A 23,281-nucleotide genomic window follows, 5' to 3' on the forward strand; every position below is an offset into this window, starting at 1 on the left:
TGCACGTTAAACAGTCTGGTGACGTTTAATTGTAAAAATATTTTTCGATCCATCTATTGTCATTGAAACTAAGTAATAATATTAATAACAATAAGGATGATGATAATGATAATTATTTAAAAAGCAAAATCAAAAAATTGCAGTCTGCGTTTATGTGAAGTGGAGGGACACTGAACAAATCTAACATCAGGTGATATGTTTTAGAAGGTGGTTAAAGTAAAGGCCATGGTTATGTGGCAATGGGATAGGAGCATTGGGATAAACAATTATTTACTTAGACGTGACCCTTATATGCCTGACTGTCAAACTCCAGGAAGAAATGAGCTGCGTGGTGTCTCGTCGTCAAGGTTACGTGTACCGAATCAGAAACTTTCACTGGTGACAAGCTAATTGTTTCGCTAACAGTGGGTAACTCAATGACTGTAGAAAAGTCATTGGGGTAACTAGTACAGTTTGCCATTGTGCTATATATATTTCAGTTACAAACCCATAAATAATGATGAAAAAAATGTCCGAAGTGGTTAAAAAGGAAGACAAGTCGGGAGCTGTTTCGATTCGGGTAAAGTTTCCTTGACTTATCTTGCCTTTAGCTAAATCATCAAACTCGTGTATGCTGTTTTTAGGTCATTTTCTGGAGTATTTACATTTTATGACTGTATTGCAGGTTGAAGACGATTTAAGACAACTCAAACCTAGTCTTGAGAAAGTGACTGTCAGTGAGGGGAGGACAACACTGAACACTCAGGCCCTGAACATCAGGGTGAGAAATCTTCACGCACAGTAGCATTTATATTAAATAAAGAGACTTAAGTGATACATAGTACACGTAAGAACCGACAGTTAATAAGTTCTTGACTGTCTGTAGAAACATGCAGAGGATTGTTTGAAAACAGTGAATAAGCAGCAGCTGGTTCTTCCTCCCATTGAAGATTTACAAAAAAAGACTATTTCTAAATGGTAAGTAGTATTTTTAGTGGGAATATTTTGCTCAACCATTACCTTTTTGCAAATTTGATTAAATATGTTTAGAATTGTTATGAATTTACACAGGACTCCTTGTCTGGAGAAAATCTCAGATGTGAAGAAACAGAGAGAAAACCTTCCAGGAGCTCCAGCAGGGGAACAGGTAGATTATTATGCGCATTCAGAAACTTTAAAAAAGGATAATAAATGACCTTTTTTCAATTAATGAGGGTGTGTACAAGCTAAACACGTGCAATACGATAGACAAGGTAAAAGTGGGCAAGGATTGATACCTTTTTTGTTTAGCAAAAATCCTAACTATTTACACGCTCATTGGAAAAATTATTAGGTACACCTGTTTGCATTAACAGCATGTAATGCAAATATCAATAGGCCAATCACATGGCAGCAACTTGGTGCATTTAGGAATGTACAAAATCACCTGCTGAAATTCAAACTGAGTGTCAGAATGGGCAAGATGATTTTAGTAACTCTGGACGTAGCATTGTTGGTGCCAGGCGGTCAGTTCTGAGTATTTCACAAATTGCTAGTTTACTGGGATTTTCCTGCAGAACCATCTCTATAAGGTATACAGAGGATTGTCTGAAAGAGAGAAAATATACAGTGAGCGACAGTTCTCTGGATCAGAGGAGAATAGCCAGACTCCTTTGAGTTGATCCATCGCTTTACGGTTACAGTGTAACCATCTTCAGATGGCTGCTTCCAGCAGGATTATGCACCATGTCACAAAGATCGTTCACCTCAAAGTGGTTTCTTGAACATGACAATGAGTTCACTGTACTCGAATGGTCTCAACAGTCACATGATCTTAAACAGAGTACCTCTGGGATGCAACAGATCTGTATTAGTGGCGTGATACTGTCATGTCAATGTGTACCAAAGTCTCTGAGGAATGTTTGCAGCCCCTTGATGAAACTTATGCCATGATGAATTAAGGCAGCTATGATTTAAAAGGGGGTTCAACCTGGTACTGATGAGGTATACCTAATGAATAGACTAATGAGAGTGCATCTTCAATTACAATTTCTGATTTTTTTCCTTTCTCTGTTTCAGGACAAGTTAGCATTGAACATGTGTTTGCCAAACAAAAGATCCATTAGGCTTCAGAAATCTGGGAAATCGCTTACTGATACTCACAGGAAGAGAGCAAATGAGGTAAGTAATATTCCATAAATGTAGAATAACCTGTAGTTGTAGTTTGCTATCATGCATGATTTCTGTAGAAACTACACCTTACAGAAAGCCATAGTTTCTTTCAAATGAAGTATAAACATGGTATTACATTTACTGATCATATACATAATGTTATAACATAAACAACTCTTAATCCAGTTATTCTTATTGTGATGTATTATTTACCACAGGTGGGTCTAAAATTTAGACCCACCTGTTTACCTTTAGTCAGCTTTTCTCTGGAGCCTTTGAATCTGTTTATGATGTCGATAGTTGTTTTTTTCTCCAAAAATTATGTGCTACAGTTTGTCGGATTGAATACTCTACACAAAGTAGCTGACAGATAATTTGCAGTGGCTTTGTAAAACGGAACCACAAAAGAGAATTTAGACTTTTCATTTGTTGCAGACATCAGGCTCAATGTTTTCTAATTATATTTTAAATGTTTTCATGGGGCATTTCAGTCTTACCGCTGGAAAGGACACCATTCACTGCATGAAGTCTCGGCTATAATCATAGTTTTGTCAGAGTTTAATCATGAAATAATAATTATTTCCTCCGGGTATTTGCTTTGTACAGTGAGAAAAGTTTCTGCTGCACCTGTGGTGAATTAGATATCATTGTTCTTTTCCCTGATACTTACTCTCTAATCCTTCCAATAGACAGTGTGTGCTGGAGTGAAGAGTGATGGTAGTGTTCTGTATTAATAGATGCCTCAAGTCTCATGTTCAGACAGTCTGTGACGTAAAGGTCACTTGGCTTAGGGATGACATCCAGCACTTGTCACAGCAAACAAATTAATCTTTGCAAAGGTCGGCATTAGTTTTAGATCTATTTTACACACTTTTCTGATATGTTTTTGGGAATCTCTACCTGACACGAGAAACATAGGCCAAGACTGTCACTCTGATATAGGAGAGATGGAATTGCTGGCTGCAGAAAGCGGAAAGCAGCAGATTGCAGCACATCAGCATTCTTCTAAAGTAACAGGCGCCTGATTGCTGTGCTATGGGCTACTGGTTTACAGCTGTCTCAAGACAGAAGTGGATACCTGGTCCAGCATGCCAATAAGACAGCCGTAGCTTCTCCAACTGCTAACCACTGGCTTTCTGCCTGCTACCATCTCCTGCAACTCAGGCCAGCTCTTCTTCTCTCCATACCCATGCCAGGCAATGAGCGTTTGCATTTTAGCAATATTACAAAGGGTGCCACCTTTTTCCCAACCTCATCTGAAACAGATGTGTGCCTTTGAGGGGAGAATCTCACTGCACCTGGCTGCTACCTGTGGTCTGTCAAAGAGCTCAGTGGTCTGAGAAGAACAAAAGAAAGGACATTAGGTGACAAATCTGGAGGAGCACAAACTTTCTGTTTTATGAGTTGTGAAATGTTTAAATGTAGTCACAACAAATTCATACTGAAATTAGGCCAATAAATCTTGTTTTATTTTTATTGTGATCCAGTGTTATGAATTAAAATGTTTAAGGTTAACAGATTTGAATAACTATGATTGACAGTGAGTTACAGCGAAGGTCCTATTGCCAGTGGCACTTTTCTAAATTCTTAATGAATGCAGCAAACCTGTTGTTTCTGATAAAGCATGCTATCCTGAACCGCTTGTTTATACTTATTCCCCTAGAAAATGTTTTCATGTCTAATGGGACAGATGGGTTTTAATGTGGACAGTAGCAGGTAATGTCAGGCAGCGTTTTGTTGGTTGTGTTTACATCTGATGTGCAGTCACTGATGTTGCGAAAATCTTCTGTTCAGGCAAAAGGTGACAGGATAATCTCTGGCTCTGTGGTGAATCTTCAAGGAGCTGAATCAAAGGGCCATCACATCCTGGTAGTTCCCAAAGAAGACTTTGGGACAGGTTAGCAGCATTTCACCACCCCTACACCATCGCCTCATCTTTTATACTCCAGACAAACATCTTTTGACATTCTGTGTTTGCTTAATGTTTGTGGAAACTTTGATCAAGTCAGTAATTCCACAATACTCTATAGTGTCAAACTCCAAATCATATAAATTGTTATATTAAGTTAGTAGTATTAAGTTTAGATACTATTATATATTTTTTTAATCCTGGGAGAGGATGAACGAGGACAAGCGCAATGTCATTATCTGCTTTTAATTTGGTGATGTATTTTCTCAGTGCCACATCCAAATTTGTGTTCTGTGTTGATCGAGTACAAGGCTGCATCTCTTTATCACAGAGAAGATTGATATTTTTCCAAGATGGGGCAGCACTCTACAGAGTCTGTAGCAGTTTTTCCTGTTTCTGTCTGCTTTTTACATTAACCTTGAATTTATTTAGGGAATATTAAAAAAGGTATTTTATGGAAAATGTAATTTATCTTTGCTAAAAGTTCTACTTTTTAGAATACCAAACTTTTAAGAATCTGGATAAAAGTCCATCAGCTTTGCCAAAGCTATTATGTTTTTTGTCTCATCCTTCTAGCCTTTTTAGTTTTTCTTTCATGGTTTTAGGTTAAATATCTCAATGACTCTGTTCTTGAAGAGATAGCTGATGCTTGATTTGACTTCTGATCACTTTTAAAATATATCTGGGTCTTTCTGTGAATTTTGCCCTGATAGATTCAAAGTCCAGGTGCCACGAACAGCCAGTATGTAAAACAAAAGCTGAATCCACTTATTTAAGAGCAGACAAAGACTGCACACCCACTGAGACACCAGCTTCCGCCACAACTTCCAAGAGCATGGTTCCTAGAAGTCCTCAGGTACACTAATTCAAAAATAGTAGGTGCTAAAAACCAACATTTTCATGAATCGTAACACTGTTATTAATAACTAAGCTGGGTGTCTCTTACTTGTTTCCTCTTTAGAGCCTGCCTGTAGATATCCCCAGGTACCTTTTTACAATCAGAAATGGACAGGTCGACCCAATGGCTGCAGACTTCTGTCATTTCAAGCAGTGTTTTGTTTTGTGCTGGAGCAGTGTGGTTGATGTTCTAGAGGCCCTGCAAAAACTGCTCAGGGAGTTTGCTGTGCCTTTAGCCAAAGTGAGTGGAGAGCGCCTGGTGGAGCTGAGCCATGTTTGGGATAGTGGTTGGAGTAAGGCTCCTTCAGCAATGCCTGTCCTCTCAGTGCTAGAAAACTGGGAGGAGGTTTCAGAACACATCTCGCACCCAGGTCAGCGCTACAAGGGAGAGGGAGGCATCGAGGCCGCTGCCATCCACATCCAGTCCTCCTGGAGGCGCTACTTAGCCCGGACAGCCTACTTGTGCCACTGTCGCCGCAAGTGGGCGGCGGGCACCATTGCCATCTCATGGTTGATGCACGCTCAGCTGTGCCGTGTCAGGAAGGCCCTGCAGGCTCGGCGTTTCAGTCAGCTGGAAAGCAGTCGCAGCAGAGCACAGGTGATGCTACTTTCTCGCTTCCATCTCTCTTTTACCTAATAATGCTCTGGTACCTGTTTTCTTGACTATTCTCTCAATTTCTCCAAATCCAATGAATCCATTGCTATTTATCCTTTGACTGTAAATGGATTCCTTTTCATTAAAATAAGGTTGCACCTTTTGATTCTGTTTAGTATAAATGTTCTGTCTTTTACAAGGTCCAATTTGGTTTAAGGCACATGGTCATTTCTAGAACACCAAGACAATTTTAGAAATTAGGACAGAAGCCATGTAATGCTATGCCAAGATGCAGTGTTATAGACAATTGTTTACAGTGGTAAAAAATGCATTTCTCTAGTACTTACAGTGTGAGATTTAAAGAAACAAACCCAGATATACACATTTTAGTAAAGTTTAAAGAGAAAACAAAAAGACAATGGAAAAGTGGACGGGATGAAGACAATAAATATAAGTATAGCCACACAGTAAAAGAAGACAGAAGCAGAAACAGTGGTAATGAAGGCTACAAAGCCTAGGGACAATCAGCTGATTGTCTGTTACAGTTCAAGTAATAATTACTACACATATGATGAAATGTTATAAAAATGAAATACGTGTTTTGGCATTTGTTAGTTATTTGATCTCTAAAAGGGAAAGGTTTCCCCTCTCTCTCTTCTGATACTCAACATCTGATTTAATGAAAAAAAATTGATTATGTATTTTCTCAGTGCCACATCATCATTTGTGTTCTTTGTCGATCAAGCACAAGGATACTTCTCTTTACCCTAGAGAGTGCAGTTAAAAACAAGTTCGTTTTTTGATTTGTTAGACTGAAAAGACTGATTTTCTTCATTGAAGACTTCCAGGCTTCCCAAAGTTTATGCTCAGTATCTCCAAATATTTTAACATCTCCTAAACATGGCAGAATGCACGACGTATACTTAACTACGTTAACTTGTAATCTTAGACATGGGAAATAAAACAGTGTTTCTATTTAAAAGACTGCTGTGACAGTTCAATTGCTCTACATACGTAATATTCTGTAATCCTTTTCCCTTTTCTTGTAGATGTCATGTCTCTGTGTCATCTGGCTGAACATCTTCTAGAGCGCTGACATAATATTAATTAGTGCCTACAACTTCATTTAGTTTTACCATTACTGTGTGTGTATACATGCACTAAATGTATGTTCTCACTCTTATAGCATTCATACCCTGGTAATTAAGCCTGCTAATCTTCCCCTGGCAGTAGCATCATGTACCTTGCTGATTGAATTAATTGTGAGAAGATGTTCCTAAAGTAAACGCTTAATTTAATTACGGTGGTATTTTATGCTTGGTTTGCTTCTGTGAGCCCAGAGAGAGATTGGCTTGATGTGTTTTAGCTATGCAGTGATATGATGATTTGTGTGTGTATGTGTGTGTGCATACGCTCTGGCGATCCCATCTCTGATCGCTCCTTTTTTCCGTCCCCAGCATCTGGCAGCCAACTGGAAACGCATCCAGTCCTTCAAGAGGACCATTATCCACATCCCTTCATTAGGTAGCTTTCTTTGCCTGCTGCACACACACACACAAGCACATCTGATCTAGCAGCAGTCACCCCCGGTCTCACCACTCTGCTGCCCCAGTCTGTGGCCCTGGTGCAGGCACTCTGTCTCGTTCAAATGACTCTCTGCAGGAAAGCACTCACAGGATGATGACAGTCCCCATGCCAGGGAACTGAACAATTTAGTCTCAATCGCCATTTAATTTGTAGATTAAGCAAATGAAAAGCCATTATGGTGAATATTTACAAGCGGCACAAAGGTCTTATTTTATTGCTGCGCAAAAAAAAGGCAGAAAAAAAGACACAAAAGAGGAATCGCTGCTATGTTTTTTACGCTAAACACAGAGTGCAATCTAGGATCGGTCCTTGTTCTAATTTCACCACAGCATCCACATTTAGACTGTAATCAGGCATGTGCATTGTAAATCATTGAGCGATTGTCTAAAATTATTAAGCCTAATTACTAGCAGATGGAATGCTTTATTTGCACTTGGGGTGACTACAGAGAGTGCTGTGTGAGCAAGGATAATTAGAAAGTTGAACCCCATTGTTGTTAATTAGCATGAATCCAATCATTTAATTACCTTGATTCAGTTGAGGATTCTCTCTCAGGCAGAAATCCAGACATACATGGGCTAAAATCCTGGCGGTATCACTGAATGTAGTTCAGTGGTGGCTGGACATGGTGCAGCAGGACTCCCAGCACGCGACAGGCACAGCACCTGCTAGTTATTAAGCTAAATTAATCATCGGATTGCACTACAGTGTGATTAGACTTAAGTCCCTCACCCCCAAGTCTAGTAACACGCGCATTATCAGTAGTTGTACAGAGCTACAGATTTTTAAACTGTTAGATAACATATAACATTTTTCTGACAGGATACTCTCAGAGGAAACGACTGAACTTGAGAGGCTTTGACATCCTACAGAACATCCAAATGAGCAGGCTGTGTGATATTAGAGGTAAGCTGCACAGCTTACGTTTTTTTATTGTTCATATCTGTAAACATGCCATTTGTAAAACACTCTTTGTGTAATTGTAGATGAAAATGTGGAGGTGATCTACATATGTCCCCAGCATCTGGGAAACGACATCTTGGACTATTACACCAGCCTCCTGAAGTGTGATGGAGCCACAGATGGGGCTGATACCACGACCGCTCGAGCCTCATCCTCCATGAGACGCTACATCATCCTCACACCTGAGGCTGTAGATTATTTCCCAGTAAGGATGACAGTATTCACTAATTTATTTGCAACTTTTAAGTATTAACATGATAACAATGTGCCTTTTGAGCACAGAAATCTGCTTACTATATATTTATAGATGCCACAAGCGTTTGTAGTTTATAAATTATCCTCTAGAGGGTACCAAAGGAGGTTGTTGTTATAGCGCTACACTCTGTCTAACATTTTTTTATCTTTCTTTCTACTTGTCAAACCAAAACTCTACATATTTTGCAAGTTTTACTGAATTTAACTGAGGGTGTTTTCAGATGTTGTTCAGCAGATGATTAAATTCCATAGTGGGTGGTTTAATTAACTCATCATTACATTTAAAGGCTGTATTTTTAATAGTTCTGAGTATCTCACTGCTATAAAAGTGAAGCTGTTGCTATATTTATCTTTGCACATCCAGCCATTCTATTCATCTTATTCCATCGTTTTGCGCTAGATTGAATGTGCAACATGACATGGTCTTCTTCATTCTTTTTATTGATTTTCCTGCTGTTTTGTTGTTAAACTGTGCCAGACGTGTTGCTGAGATGAATCACTGCTACCCATGGCTGGCAGCGCATTCTGCCAGTGACAGAAGGGATAATTCCATGTGGATCAAATAAATACAGATGTGAAGTAATTAGTTGTATTCCCAAGGAGCTCATTGGGAGCACACATTAAAGATGTGAAGGATAGGGGAGGCCTCCCACAGGCAGCTTTTATCAATTCAACCTGCTAGAATACAGGAGAGGTCAAAACCCTGCTGGCTATTTCAATAATAGATCTATTTTGTGTACACAGTGATAAATCAGGTCAAGAAACAACCCTTGGAAGACACAGTGAAAACGCTCCGCTTCAGGAATAATCGTCCTCCCCTCTTCTCTTCCAGACCCATAACATGTGCCTGTCTACACTTCTGAAGTACAGTCCACAAACCCTGAAGCACATCAGAAACCTGATCCAGGGGAAGCATGCCTATATTGTGGGTGGAATTGCCCACGTGGATGACCTGGCGGTAGCTGATGAGTTAGGGCTACCAATCCTGGGTCCAGAACCTGCTATTGCTCAACACTACAGCACCAAATCTGGAGGGAGGAGAATTTTTGTGGGGGCAGAGATCGATGTACCACCTGGTCAAGGAGACATCTACTCGCTAAACCAGGTCAGACACCAAATACTGCATAACGCAAAGTCCTTCATCACTGCTCAGTAACAGATGAAAACATAATACATTTTCCCTCCTAATGTTTGTGTTAATTTAGTTTGCACTTCACATTTTTCAATCTTGGTCAAGCTTCATGAAACACTGGCAGAACTTATGACTCAAAACACTGATGTGCAGCGCTGGCTCTTCAAGATTGACTCAGAGGATGGCGGCCGCGGTACAGCATATTGTGATACATGCCATCTTAGTTGCTATAAGTGGGCTCTGCAGGAGTATCGTCGTTACGGTCCGGAGCTGTGGAACCCAAAATGCATTCAGGTAAAGATGTGACTCAGAGCATTATGTCAATCTTCCTGTGACTTAAAATTTTTGAGCATAATTTTACACTCAATTTTATGCAATGTTTTATTAAACATTGAATTTGGAGTTTCTGTTTTTCTTTTTTGTTTAGTTTTCCTTATTACATCTCACCAAATTGATGTTTTTTTACTATTATATCCTGTTTTTATGGCTCTCTCCAAAGCAGTGGTTTTGCAAAAACACAATACAAATAAAGTTTATTGCGATTATTATTACAGCACCCATGAGGAGTCTCCCACTTTAAGTTAACATGGTAACAATTAAATAGTTAACAGATAACACTACAGTAGCGACTGGATATTAAAGTCCAGACTGTACCCAGGTGTTCAGAAGAGAGAGCCCCAAAAAAGGGTTCGATTCACTTCTGTCACTGAAGGAACAAAAGTCACATTAGGGTCAAAGAGATGTCATTTTTCACCTTGGGGTCAGTGGCAATGCTGATTCCCTTAGTACAGTATTTTAAACGTCATCCCAGGAGCCTCAGAACAGTAAATCAATAGATGACATTTTTTAATTTTATGCATATTTTATACATATAGATATTTCCTGAAACACACACATAACCTAGAGTGCTTTAACTCATCCAACAGTAACAAATCACAGTACACATAGTGTATTTAACATACTGTTGCCTATCTGTATAGTACTGTGCAAAACTCTTGAGTCATCCCTCATTTTTATATTTTGCTAAGAAAACAAGTGCAGTGACTTATTGAAATGTCTACATACATACAAGTAAATACAGTATATAAGGCATAAACAGAGTTTGTACCATTCTAACAACATTGAAAGTCAACATTTGGTATCACCACCTTTAGGCAGACTTTGTTGCAATAGGCTTCTTGGATGTTGCAAATCAGCATTTACAGATGGTGGATCCTGACCTCCTCCGTCCATACTAACAGCGATTTAAACCAAAATCTTCAAATTTGGTTCACTGCTTTTTAAGACCTGTTGCCACTGATTTTCAGTCTAGTACTTGTGTAATTTTTCTTTCTTAAGAATCGCTTCTTGGCAGCAACCTTTCCACTGGGATCATTTCTGATGGGACTTCAGTAAACAGCAAATAGATCAACTAAAGTGTCAAATGTATCTCTCAGTCCCTGGCTCAGGTCTTTATTGGATTTTCTCATATTTCTTAAGGACATTACTTTCATCTGCTGTTCATGTGCTGCAGATAGTTTTTTTAATTTTATGTCATTTTTTGTAGATTCGGTTAAAGAATTGGAAACAAATTGTGTTTATGTGACAGCTAGTAACAAAGTTCCTAAAGATACAATTTACAATTGATTCTTTGCTGAGTTGCTTGTTATGTGGCTCAACAAAAAAAAGAAAGAAAAAAAATATTCTTCTGAAGATGGCCAGTTGCAAGGACTGGACTGAAAATAAGGGAAGAAGCAACCAAAGAAAAACTTCAAAAAGTCTAGAGAAATATTGCTCAAGATCACTTAGGAAATTAGGAGAAAATACATCCTTTAAAACGAAATTAAAAGAAATGGGGGGGAGATTCAAGACTTTCCCAAAGTAATGTGTATTTTGATACTTTTACTCTGCAGCTTGAGTGAGGTTTTCGCCTTAGTTGTTACCTTAGCATGTAAAGTTCTTTGTGATGGCTGCTGTGAATTGTTACTGTATCAGTAACTTTGTATAGAACAGAACTGAATAGTTTAAATACAAATTACATTAATAGTAGCTAGGGCTGGGCTATATCATACCGTTCACGGTAATACCGGTGTAATTTTGGGCAACGATAGGAAAATGAAATATCGCGATAGAATATGGGTAAAACGCGCATGCGCAGTGCCTTTGTTTACATACGCACATGGCGGCGATGCAGAATGAGAAGAGCGAAAGTGGATCGTTGAATGAAACGGATGAACCAGAATTGGTTTGTAAAAATGCTGCAACTTCAGTGGTGTGGAACTGGTTTAGCTTTCGTCCGTCAGATACACAACAAAGCACTATTTTTGGTAGCGCATGCTAGCGGGCCGTCGTTATTACCGTGTTGTTTGAAAAATACGGCACACTTAAAATCAATCCTTTGATTTTTCTGAAAATCGACAGTGCCCCTTATAATCCCGTGTGCCTTATGTATGAATTCTGGTTGTGTTTACTGACCTCGAAACTATTTTATGTGGTACACGGCGCTCGAAAATCTGTCAAATATTTTAGTACGACTTTGCTAAGCTACGAACCCGCACCGCTTGATGGATTGTCGGAGCATTACGGCTATATTAGGCAGGCGCCTCGCGGAGTGATACGTACTGTGCTTCAACATAATATTACCGTATTGTGTGTGTATATAACCTCTTTTTAAGTTTTGTGGATATTATACATGGTTATGCTGAGGATATGTCGGCCAATTTCCACTGAAAATGCCTTTTGGTTAAACTGTCAGCAAGGAATTTGCATTTGCACTGTTACATTTTTATATAACTTTAATGCACATAAAAAACAGCTGCTTGTTTAAGTGAAAATACATTGATGGGTTTTTTTGCACTAATAAAGTTGTGGAGTTGTAAAGCATGTTGTCTAGTGTCAATTATATCGTCAGTCATATCGCTATCGCAAATTTTCAAATGTATATCGTGATAAATATTTTTGGTCATATCGCCCTGCTCTAATAGTAGCTAATGTTTGCTATACTGAGCTTTTTACATCTGTTACACTCATTAGATGGATCTGAGCTCTCTGTAAAATAAAGTCTAAATTGCAAATACGATGTTGCAAGAATTAATTTGTTTTTCCTGAAAATATAAATCCTGGTTTCATCTTGGATCTATTTAGAACAAATAAAATGTATTTAATCAATGGTAAACCATTCATTTACAACAAATGCAATCTGTACACAGCGCCTGAGCCCCTGGCTCTTATTTCTCATATGCTTACAAAGTAGCCTTTGATTTTCTGTCATGTGTTAATTACCGTATTTTGCCATTTAACTGGGAGCACTGTGTAAACTAATTACAGGCTAATGATTGTGGGCTTGGAGCACAACAATTTTACTTTTTATTCCATTCGGAAGAATAGCAGTCATCTCAAGGTTCTTGTGGCTCCCTCTGTTTTTGTTCCTATTAGCTCATTCTTTAATTCAGAGTGTATGTGTGGTGCGGGGCTGTAATTGTTGTGGCTTTGGTGCTGTTAATTATGGCAGAGAGTGGCTGAGCCACAGCCAAGGTCCATAATGGTGGCTGAAGCAGCACAGGGAAGTAAATGGGGTTTCTTTCACCAGCTGGGGTCCCATGGAGAGGGAAGAGTGCCGAGGCCCCCAGTGTAGGCCGACAGCCTCGGGGCTTCTGGGCCATATGGACACAACACTTTAACTGGCCTTTATTCTACACCTTGCTCTTTTAATCAAAGCAAAGCCCACATCCTGTGCTCTTCACTGCATGATGTTTTTCTTACGATATTGTTTTCTCCTAAAATCTGTTAGCCACTTGGATGTGAATCATACTGACCTTCTGTTGAAATGCTTTATACAGAAGAGTGCAATCTGGCTCTTTGTGCTGAAAGATCATAAAACAGTATTGTTGAGTCGATCCGAGCATATTAATATGTTATATTAATGTATCTAATCGTTATCTTCTTCTCACAGCAAAAACTATCATGAATGTTTAACCTTCTTCATACATTTTGAGAAATGACGCTCATTAATAGAGCACTTTGCTGAAAAACAATAGATCTAACTGCACTCGTAATGACAGCTAGTGAATACACTCCAGAATATTTTGCAAGCTTTACGAAAACAGTCGATTTAATAAATTATTAATCAAATACAAATGATCAAATTAGGCATTATAATACTAATCCATAATTTATCAGCTTTCACCAATAATTGTTTACCAATAAATATCAAAGGGATTATTAAAGTGTATATTATCTTATGTGTCATAGTTTAGTTAAAGTCCCATTATATTCACTATAAAAGTAGATGGGGGATAAATGAGTGTGACTGGCCCTTTTTTCTTAATTATTGCTTGCTCTGACGGGCTCCATATGAGAAAGCTTGAGTCAGATAATACCATGTGCTCGTTCAAAATAATATTAACATTCAGAACCCTTCTGGCTATGCAAAAGGATAGCCTAAAAGGATACAAAAAGGAGAATTGATGGGTGGTGTGTGTGTGTGTGTGTGGGGGGGGGGGTTCATCCTTACTATAGGAGCTTTTGCACAGGTCTTAGAAAACGTGTGTTTCTCAAAATATTGTGAGGCCCACAGCTTCCAGCACAATGTTTTAGCCTGCAGAAAGCCCCCAGGCCTCTTTTAGCATTTACACAGAGAGAGGTTAAAGACATGTAGATCTGCAGCCTTGCAATGCCCGAAGGGGGCCATACACACACTTAAGCGCTCACACAGCTTGCATATGGATCATTAGGCACAAGAGGGTAAAAATTACACCTAATAGCGTCAACAGATGGAGTATTTCTTTTTGTCATGCTGTGTACAAACAGATCTTGAGCAACACCTTATTTAGGTTAAGTTTGTCAGCGAAATGGGTCATTTGATAATCACTACCACTGAAGAGGTAGAGGGACATTTAATACAGATGTTCTATGTCTAAATATTGTGCAGTCTGTACTTGCATGGACGAGTTTAAATATGTAATGTTTTGGCTTAATATAATTAACCTGAATTTAGGAATTTAAAATCTTTCCTTTAGTCTATACATATATATATATATATATATATATATATATATATATATATATATATATTTGTTTTGTTTTGTTTTGTTTTTTTCATTGCAAAGACAATCATAAGTATTTATTTGCAATGTTTACGCAAAGAAATTTTGCCTCAGTTTGTACAAGAAATTCAAGGATGAGGTTGAAGTAAAGCAAATATTCATGCGAAATATATAAGTAGCCTGATTATATCTTCTTGTTCCCGAGACCTTTTCACTGTAGTATCTCAGTTGTTGTGCTATGTAGTGGAGAGATGAAATGGCAATCAAAGAGCCAGGGCAACATCTATTTTATTTATGACCAGATTGCTTGGCTTTATGTGGACACCAAGCAAAGGCTGAATCCTATCACAGGGTACTATACGTAGTTTAAGTCCAAATAATTTATTGCAAAATACCTCTCTTTCTTTTCTTACTGTCCTGCTGTTTCTGTGAACTGCATAGGCAAAGTCCCGGGGTGAGTTTGCTCTTCCATTGAGAATGACAACCGTTCCCTTACACTTTTTGCCGCACCATTGTGTGCTTTATGGTTTGTATAGGGGGAATCACTGTGTAGCATTTGACCTCGCCTCTTACAGTACTTGAATATGATGATGGCTGTTACATGACTGGAATATCAACAGTATAATCTCTGGTCCTGTCTCCAGTGAAGCCCAACAGCGTGCACTCAAAACAAAGTAATGATCTTGATGTATGAGGACAGAAGAAAGATATTATTTCTACTTATAATTTAGTCATCTCTTAAAAAGATTTTTCATGTTTTATTGTGTATGAAAAAAAAATTAAATTCTTCTCTGTTGGCGCCACACGTACAGCATTGTTGTTGTTGTCATACTGGCTACAGAGGGTTTAGTCAGGGCATCATAGTTTAAATATAGCCATCATAGCCTTATAAGAAGAGAGTTGTACTTGTTGTTGTCAAACTGTTTCACGGAAACCTAAAACAAAAGTTAGAAATTAACGGCATAATTAAGTGGTGTAACCATTATGGCATTTCCTAGTTACAGAAACAAGAGTGATATCGATCTCAGTCAAGCCCTGATTGATCCCCAGATAGATGGGGTTAGCTTACGTATTCATCAACTGCCCAGCGGAGAGAGTTGTTATTGAGGGCAGCTGCTTGGAGGCTGTGAGTTAAAGCCATTAGACTCCTGAGGCCTTCTGATAATAGGCTGTCACTCACAGATGGACCCTCCCGCAATATCCATCAGACACTTGCACAGAAATTGAAGCAGCCACCCAAGGTCTGGAGGACAACAAGCAGTCACTGGACTCATCCGGATAACACAATGTGCTTCCAATAATATGGTCAACACATACAAAGCTTTAATAATAATGAAGTAACTGAAACTTATTATTTTGCATTGAATTGATACAAAAATTTGCATAATATTAAGTAGATGCTTAATGTATGCACTTTCTTTCTGTAGGAGACTGTGCTGCTCAGATATTTAGATGAGATCCCAGAATGGCTGACCCATTATGCCCAGCCTGCTAAAACCTCCTGCTATCCCAACTGGGCCTGCTTCCTGAAGACCTTCCTCAGGCAAGGTTAGATATCTATTGTCAGGCACTGAATGCTTTTCACTTGCAAATATAGCAGCATGTAATATGGATTTCCTATGTCGTTCCTGCTTCACAGGGGTTGCCTTTGTGAAATGCGAAATTCAATAATTTTCATGTAACTTTCTGTGATTGCTAAACAGCTGCTAGGAGAGTTCAGGTCCTGTATTACTGTTAGGCTGTGTTTTGTTGAGGGTACTAGAGCCATTTATCCACTCTGCTATGTTCCCAGGAGGTGTGGTGGAGGCCTACCCCCCTTCAAACAGTGTCACCTGTCTGACAGTAGATCTGCTGCTGGAGCCAGGGGGTGAAGTGACCATGTTCTCTTGTGGAGACCAACTCCATGGTGGTTGTAAACTTGAAGCTATAGGCTCCATTGTTCCTCAGAGCTCTGTACACCCAGAAACTTTGCACTCCATCTGCACCCGTGTGGGCCAGGCCTGCCTGCAGCGGCGTATCGTAGGTTATGTCTCTGTGGATCTCGTTACCTTTCTGGACCATAACACCATGGAGAAGAAGGTGAGACACAAACAGAGAAGATCTTAGCTTATCTATCATAATAGATATGATCTAAGGTGTTACAACACATTCTGCAGATGCTTTTATTTCAACATATTGGTGGAAAAGATCAATTTTTAGGCTGGATCCATAGGAGCAGTTAGGTGCCTCCCATATTAGTCCCCTGGGATCTAAAAAAAAGATAAGGCAAACTGTGGGCACTGGGAGCAAATGTGTCACAAGGCCATCTAATAAACTGTCAAGTCTTATTGTGTCGATACACTGATTCCACCATTTAAGGCTTGCCCTTTAACCTTACAATACTGAGAAATTCAGAGGCACCTATCTTTCAGACAATAGGTCATTCCAAAGTGATTTGGCAGCTTCGGGGGGGATACCCTGTCAGTGTTTAACCCCTACCTGCAGCAGTCGGCTGAAATGTATCTCCCTATTATAGCCAGGCAGCATGGAAGTCTTATTTCATTTGTCAGGATTAAGTTTTGCTGAAAGCACTTTGATTTATGATATTTGAAATGGACTGGTTTATGATGCTTTAACCTCTGCTCCTAACATGTGGCTTGACTGACTGCCTATTGATTTGGAGCTGTATGATGAAATGCTTTGTATGTAATGTAGTCTATAAAATACTGTGGAATTTTACAGGTTTTACAAAAGCACAAAGAAGAAAGAAGGACACTATCTTCTTTCCCCTTCTTTCATTAAAAAATCATGAAAGAACACCAGTAGCAGAATACAATTTGTCCTCTAGTTATTTATGATGGATTTTTATTCAGAACAGTTCAAAAAATATCGTCCCTGCACTTTTCCGACTTTCCTTCTTTTGTTTATATTCATAATAGACATGCCGGAGTTGGAGAAAGAGCACACTTGCCACTAGAGGGTAGTATCTTCTGGATTAGATGTAATGTACAATGTAAGCAAAGCAGTGTTGCAATTTGCATCCTATAACCTCAAATGTCAGATTTTGTTTTAGATTATCAGCATTTTTTCTTTCTTTGAAGATTTAGAAATCCAGCCAGGAATGTTTTTGTCAGTAGTCTTTGCACAGACTGTGGACTCTACCATGCTGTATTTATTTTAGGGTAAAAAACCAACTTGCAGTACTTTCTTACATCCTGTGATTTTATTTAGTCAAATTAAACTGTCATTTCAGTGACAAAATGGTGACACTAAAAGCAGAAATTTCTTAAACGTATCCGGGACAGAATCAGGCCCTTTTTCCTTTACCTGTTTAGAATGAAATAATGACAGGCTTAAAATTAATTTTCATCTTCAATGTTGACCTGAAATTGAAAGGGACTCACTGACAGCATAATTAAGAATAGACTATAAAACAGCGTGTGCTTCAATAGAGGCAGGAACATTAATGACAGATTCTTAACCATCTCCCCACACACACAAAGCTTAGATGGAACAGAGCCACATGGGCAAACCTGTCTGGGTTTAAACATCAATTTAGATTCAAACCTGTTGCTAAAAGCTGCCTACTTTATTTGATGGGAAGAAGTGGGTCACATATGTTTGCCCTTGCAGTCTTTCCTCACATTGTGGAACGGTGGGGCCCCAGCTGCAGCATCGGGGCTTTTAATGAAAATGCAAGGCAATAGAAAACAGGTACAATCCAGGCTTACATTTCCCACAGCTTTGTTAAGAGCAACAATGGGACAGGGGTGTATGAGTTTTAGTGAGTTGAGTGAATGGCTTGGTGAAGTGTGTCCATCACTCAGGCCCGGGTATCAACCTGATATATAGAGACGTGAATCTGCCCACAGGTAGCTAAAGTACCACCTACAGAAAAGCTCACTCAGTTCTGCTAAAGTGTTTCCCACCTTGAATTTTTCTTAACTTTGTATCCACATACTGTACTTTTTCTTTTTGACGTTTTTATGTACCTCGTGAAATTTTCATACTTGTTTCTGCAGTTTATAAATCATAAGTTTGGGCATTTTCTTATTGGGAAGAAAAGGTTACTAACCAAAACTGCGTAACTTCTGCCCTATAAATCAGATTATGTCAAATCAGGAAAAAGCTATTTTTGTCTCTATAACGTTTTAAAAACAAATTTTTCAGATAAACATGTCACACATTTTCCAGTTTTCCCGCTTGTGCCAATCTTTTCAAGTTTTCCAAACATCTCACATTTTCAGGTATTTCTCCAAAATAGTTTTTTACACGCTGTCGCACTAATCGGTCCCAAAAACGATTGTTATAGAAGCAGACTGTGCAATATGCTTTACAATATATTCAAATTTCATATAAAACACAGTGAAGCATTTAAGATAATTACTGCGTATGGTCAGATGTCCATGTGCTGGTGGAGATAAAGTACTCGGGTTACCGAGACTGCGGGTTCAGACAGGCAGCAATTTGCATTCGGTGGCAGGAGCGTTTACTTTGACAAATAGGAACGGCTAAAGGAGGCAGCCAACTGCCACTTAGTTATTAACAACTCCTTCACTGGTGATTTATTTGTCACTTTTGAAGAAAGGGCAGAGCTATTAGGTTATTATTGGGAAAATTAGCCCTGTTTAAGCGGAGGGCTACGACCATACCTGACCCCTTAATATACTTATAATGATGCCATTTACCATACATAACTGAACTTTACTTCTCATCAGACCTGAGCCAAACATGCCCAGGGCTGCCGGAATTCAAATACACAGGGAAGGATCTACTTTGTGCACATGTCAGAACTGAATTACCTAAATCAGTCAAACACACACCATGCCTGTGTTTTCCTTATGTTTGCCTCTTAACATGAGTAACACTGTAAGGATTAAGAGGTGCTAACTCTTCGCTTTGTAAGGTCCGCGGGGGTGAAATACTTTGATGTTCCATTTTTTTTGTGATTAAATTGAAATTATTAAGTCTATAGAGTTTTGTCTTCACTCCGTGACACAGAGTTCACGATGTCTTGTTTGCAGGTGTGGGCTGTTGATCTGGACATCACATACAGTAACCAGCTGGCCATGACCCAGATGCTTCTGATGATGACTGGAGGAACGCTGAATTGCCACACAGGCTGTTTAGAAGCGCCAATGCCAATCACAGAGAAATGCTGTGAACACCAGATCGTGCCCAAAGTACCGTCTTATATTTGCTTATATTTGCAGTTTAAATTATGTCTTTACTCACCTATCAGTGTGTTGAGTTTAGATGCTATAATTTAAATTCACACTTTTTTCTTTTTCTTCTTAAATCAAATGATGCCGTCACGTTGTTTCTGCAACAAAAAAGCAGACTGAGACTATGGAGGCTATTCGTAGCCTTTCAGTAATCACAAAGATAGATCAACGTTTTGCTCTTCATTATTGTTAAATACAACTAAATACTGTAATTATGCACCGAGCTCAATTGGTGTTTAGGTGCTGAATTCATTATCATTTTGATAGATGAGCCTAAATAATCAACACATTAATAATTCATACCATTTTCATTATGCATGTGTATGCATGCTTGAACACCTCATCAACCTGGTGCCAGGCCTTAAACAATAGAGTTCTTTTATTAGCAGTATGCCCGAGTTTACGCTTGTTGATCTGCGACTTGTATTATTTTATCAAACATTCATTTAGTTGGTGGCCTGGTGCTTCAGTACAGCAGTTGAGCCACTGCAGTGGTTAATGGCTTCGGCGCTGGCCGTCATTAAGGCCCTGCATATTACAAACACAATTAAATCCCAGTTGGACGCTTTTATTGTTGTGTGAGGGCCCTGCATCTGACAACTGCAAACACACACCCTTCACAGCAAGTTATGGGCTATCTCCTGAGCTCGCAGGGGCTTAGGCCTACTCTTTAAGTCTCCCAAAGGTGGCTGAGAAGCAGGAACATTTTTATCCTCCTAAGCCCTGCCACTTTTAAGTAATCAACCTCTCTGGTGTTACTTATGACACATGCAAACAGAATCCCTCTATTACGGTGATACAGAATGCTGTGTGCAGTGAGTATTCCTTTTGTGGATTCACTAATGCTTTGATCTTAGATTGAATGAAAAAAATCTGCAGTCCCCAACCTGTAGTTTCTTTGATTGGTGTTGTACAATTAAGCTCATCTTGTGTTTGGCATGTCTTCTAAGCATTAATTGTTCCTCCCTGCAGTTAATTAAGAAAGGCCCAACAGTTTACCACATGTGCCCCGTACTCATCACGTTCACTAATCACACACACAAATTCAGCAGTGACCCTAAGGACATGTCTGGGGTTTAGCCATGTCTGCTCTATCTATTTCACACACCACCACCATACTTAGCTGCCAAATATAATCAAACTTTAAATTATTGGATTCAATGAATTAATTGACAAACAGTCATCACTCACATCTTCTGCTGTTTTCTTTTTTCTTTCTTTCTCTCTGTCTATTTTTTTTTTGTCCAGGCTCCAGTTGGAAATCTTTGTGCAGTTATTGGGAACCACTTATTTCACTCTGACCTTTCCATGTTATACAATAAGGTGTTCCTTATGATGTGCAAGGCCCATGGCATAAGATTTAACAAAAAGGTAACAATTCAGAATTGATCTGCACGCTTTTCTATCATCATTTCCACTGTTCCTGTTACATGGTTAATACAAAGGGAAACTGCACAGATTTTACACATCAGAGTCTGTTTTAATGAGTACAACAGCATATGGAGGGAGGGCAACATACAGAAAAGGTGTGAATTTAAAGAGCTTAGATTTAAAGCAGGGTTGAAATGCACTATTAGTTAGTACTCTTTGCTATACAATGATGAAGCTTTATTTTTCTCTGTTTTTTGTTGCTTGCGTTTCAGACAAAGCAAGGCACGGTTTTCGCTTTTTTTGACAGCATTAAGCGAAGCAGTATTGGAATGATGTAAGTATGTCTTACTACACCAGATCCATACAAGAAAACATGAGTTATGAACTTTCTTTCTTTATAGACAAACCATAAGCTGATCTGTTATTATTTTAAGTCAGAAATATAGACAAACACAGTGTGGAAGAGAATAAGATGTTTGTTTTTTGCTGCATATATGTGTATAAAATTTGAGGCTCATCCCCGGGAGATGGAGCTTTACTCTCCTCTGTTCAAAAAGGCGATCACTTTCCAAAGAAGACAATAGGCGATTAGGTGAAAGACTTCACATGGCTAAGAGTAAAATCAATTCTTTCAGAGGATTAAGATGCCACCTCTAGCTTTGGTAATGCTACAAACTCTAAAAGTTGTTAAGCAGAGGGTTATTTAACATATTTATCACACAAATCCTTTCGCTTCCACAGTGCTGTAACAGTTAAATCAAGCTGTGCTCATCCCCCTAAAGAGCGAAGATGTTGTCTGCTGAAAGTTTCATTTAACCACCACTATCAGATGAACAAGGTGATTGTTTCTTAGCTGGCGACTTGGGGATCATTAGTAAACTCGTTTGTTTGTGGTGTCGTTAATAGAACAGTCTCAGAGGATCTCCAGAGAGCTCTCGCGACCTTTGCTCGGCATCTGTCAGTCATTCATCAGGAAATATCAGTCCCTAAAAGCCAAGGAGAAACCAATTTCATGGTACCATGTTAATGAGTTAATGATCTCCTCATCTATTTGTCATGAAACTTGTGTATCAGTGAAACTGAAAGCATGATCACTACTCATAAATATCCTAATAAGAATATATTTTCAAGTTAATGTTGATGATTTTATGGAATAATAATAGCCAATACTCTAAGTTTGCTTCCTTTTCTGTCTGCTTTACTTGAAGGAGGTGATTAAGGAAATAGAAGATATACTGCAGATGACTCAGAACAAGCTTCAAGGGGAGGCTAAACCTGCATCTTAGATAGTTCCATTATCAGTGTTGCTGACTTGCTTTTCCAAAATCACTAAATATAACTAAATATGTCTACTCTGAAGATGACTGAAGGACTTTCCAAATAAATTCCTGAAAAAAAGCCTAAATATGTCACAAATCTGTAAAATCACTGGCTTTGTAAAAAGTTTCAAAAGTCTGAATATACTTTATTATAAACAAAAATTACACCGCCAGAAATCTATGCAGAAGGAATTTGCATGTGTAAATCAAAAAGTGTGTACATAAAAAGAAGTCAAAGGTGTGTATATAGCAATGTATGCTTCTTTTGCCAAGAAGAAGCATACATGCGTCTGGTACATATATATATGTATGTATATATATATGTATATGTCTATATATATATATATATATGTATTTATATGTATATATATACAGGGAGTGCAGAATTATTAGGCAAATGAGTATTTTGTCCACACCATCCTCTGCATGCATGTTGTCTTACTCCAAGCTGTATAGGCTCGAAAGCCTACTACCAATTAAGCATATTAGGTGATGTGCATCTCTGTAATGAGAAGGGGTGTGGTCTAATGACATCAACACCGTATATCAGGTGTGCATAATTATTAGGCAATGTCCTTTCCTTTGGCAAAATGGGTCAAAAGAAGGCCTTGACAGGCTCAGAAAAGTCAAAAATAGTGAGATATCTTGCAGAGGGATGCAGCAATCTCAAAATTGCAAAGCTTCTGAAGCGTGATCATCGAACAATCAAGCGTTTCATTCAAAATAGTCAACAGGGTCGCAAGAAGCATGTGGAAAAACCAAGGCGCAAAATAACTGCCCATGAACTGAGAAAAGTCAAGCGTGCAGTTGCCAAGATGCAACTTGCCACCAGTTTGGCCATATTTCAGAGCTGCAACATCACTGGAGTGCCCAAAAGCACAAGGTGTGCAATACT

General features: G+C 38.8%; 1 protein-coding gene across 1 annotated transcript; it reads left to right on the forward strand.

The window, feature by feature from the left end:
* Positions 1-45: 45 nt before the first annotated feature.
* iqch (IQ motif containing H) lies at positions 46-22,572 on the forward strand. The gene is made up of 20 exons (XM_084933532.1): positions 46-559; positions 665-760; positions 866-957; positions 1,051-1,126; positions 2,038-2,139; positions 3,925-4,027; positions 4,753-4,895; positions 5,001-5,534; positions 6,989-7,055; positions 7,941-8,024; positions 8,105-8,286; positions 9,169-9,441; positions 9,574-9,762; positions 15,920-16,040; positions 16,285-16,571; positions 19,496-19,654; positions 20,945-21,067; positions 21,340-21,401; positions 21,974-22,082; positions 22,276-22,572. Exons 1-20 carry the CDS (start codon positions 497-499, stop codon positions 22,351-22,353), a joined length of 2,943 nt encoding a protein of 980 aa, XP_084789658.1. The 5' UTR covers positions 46-496; the 3' UTR covers positions 22,354-22,572.
* Positions 22,573-23,281: the final 709 nt, after the last annotated feature.

The sequence above is a fragment of the Perissodus microlepis genome, chromosome 7, assembly GCF_051167445.1.
Source record: "Perissodus microlepis isolate ML-2025 ecotype Zambia chromosome 7, ASM5116744v1, whole genome shotgun sequence".
NCBI lineage: Eukaryota > Metazoa > Chordata > Actinopteri > Cichliformes > Cichlidae > Perissodus > Perissodus microlepis.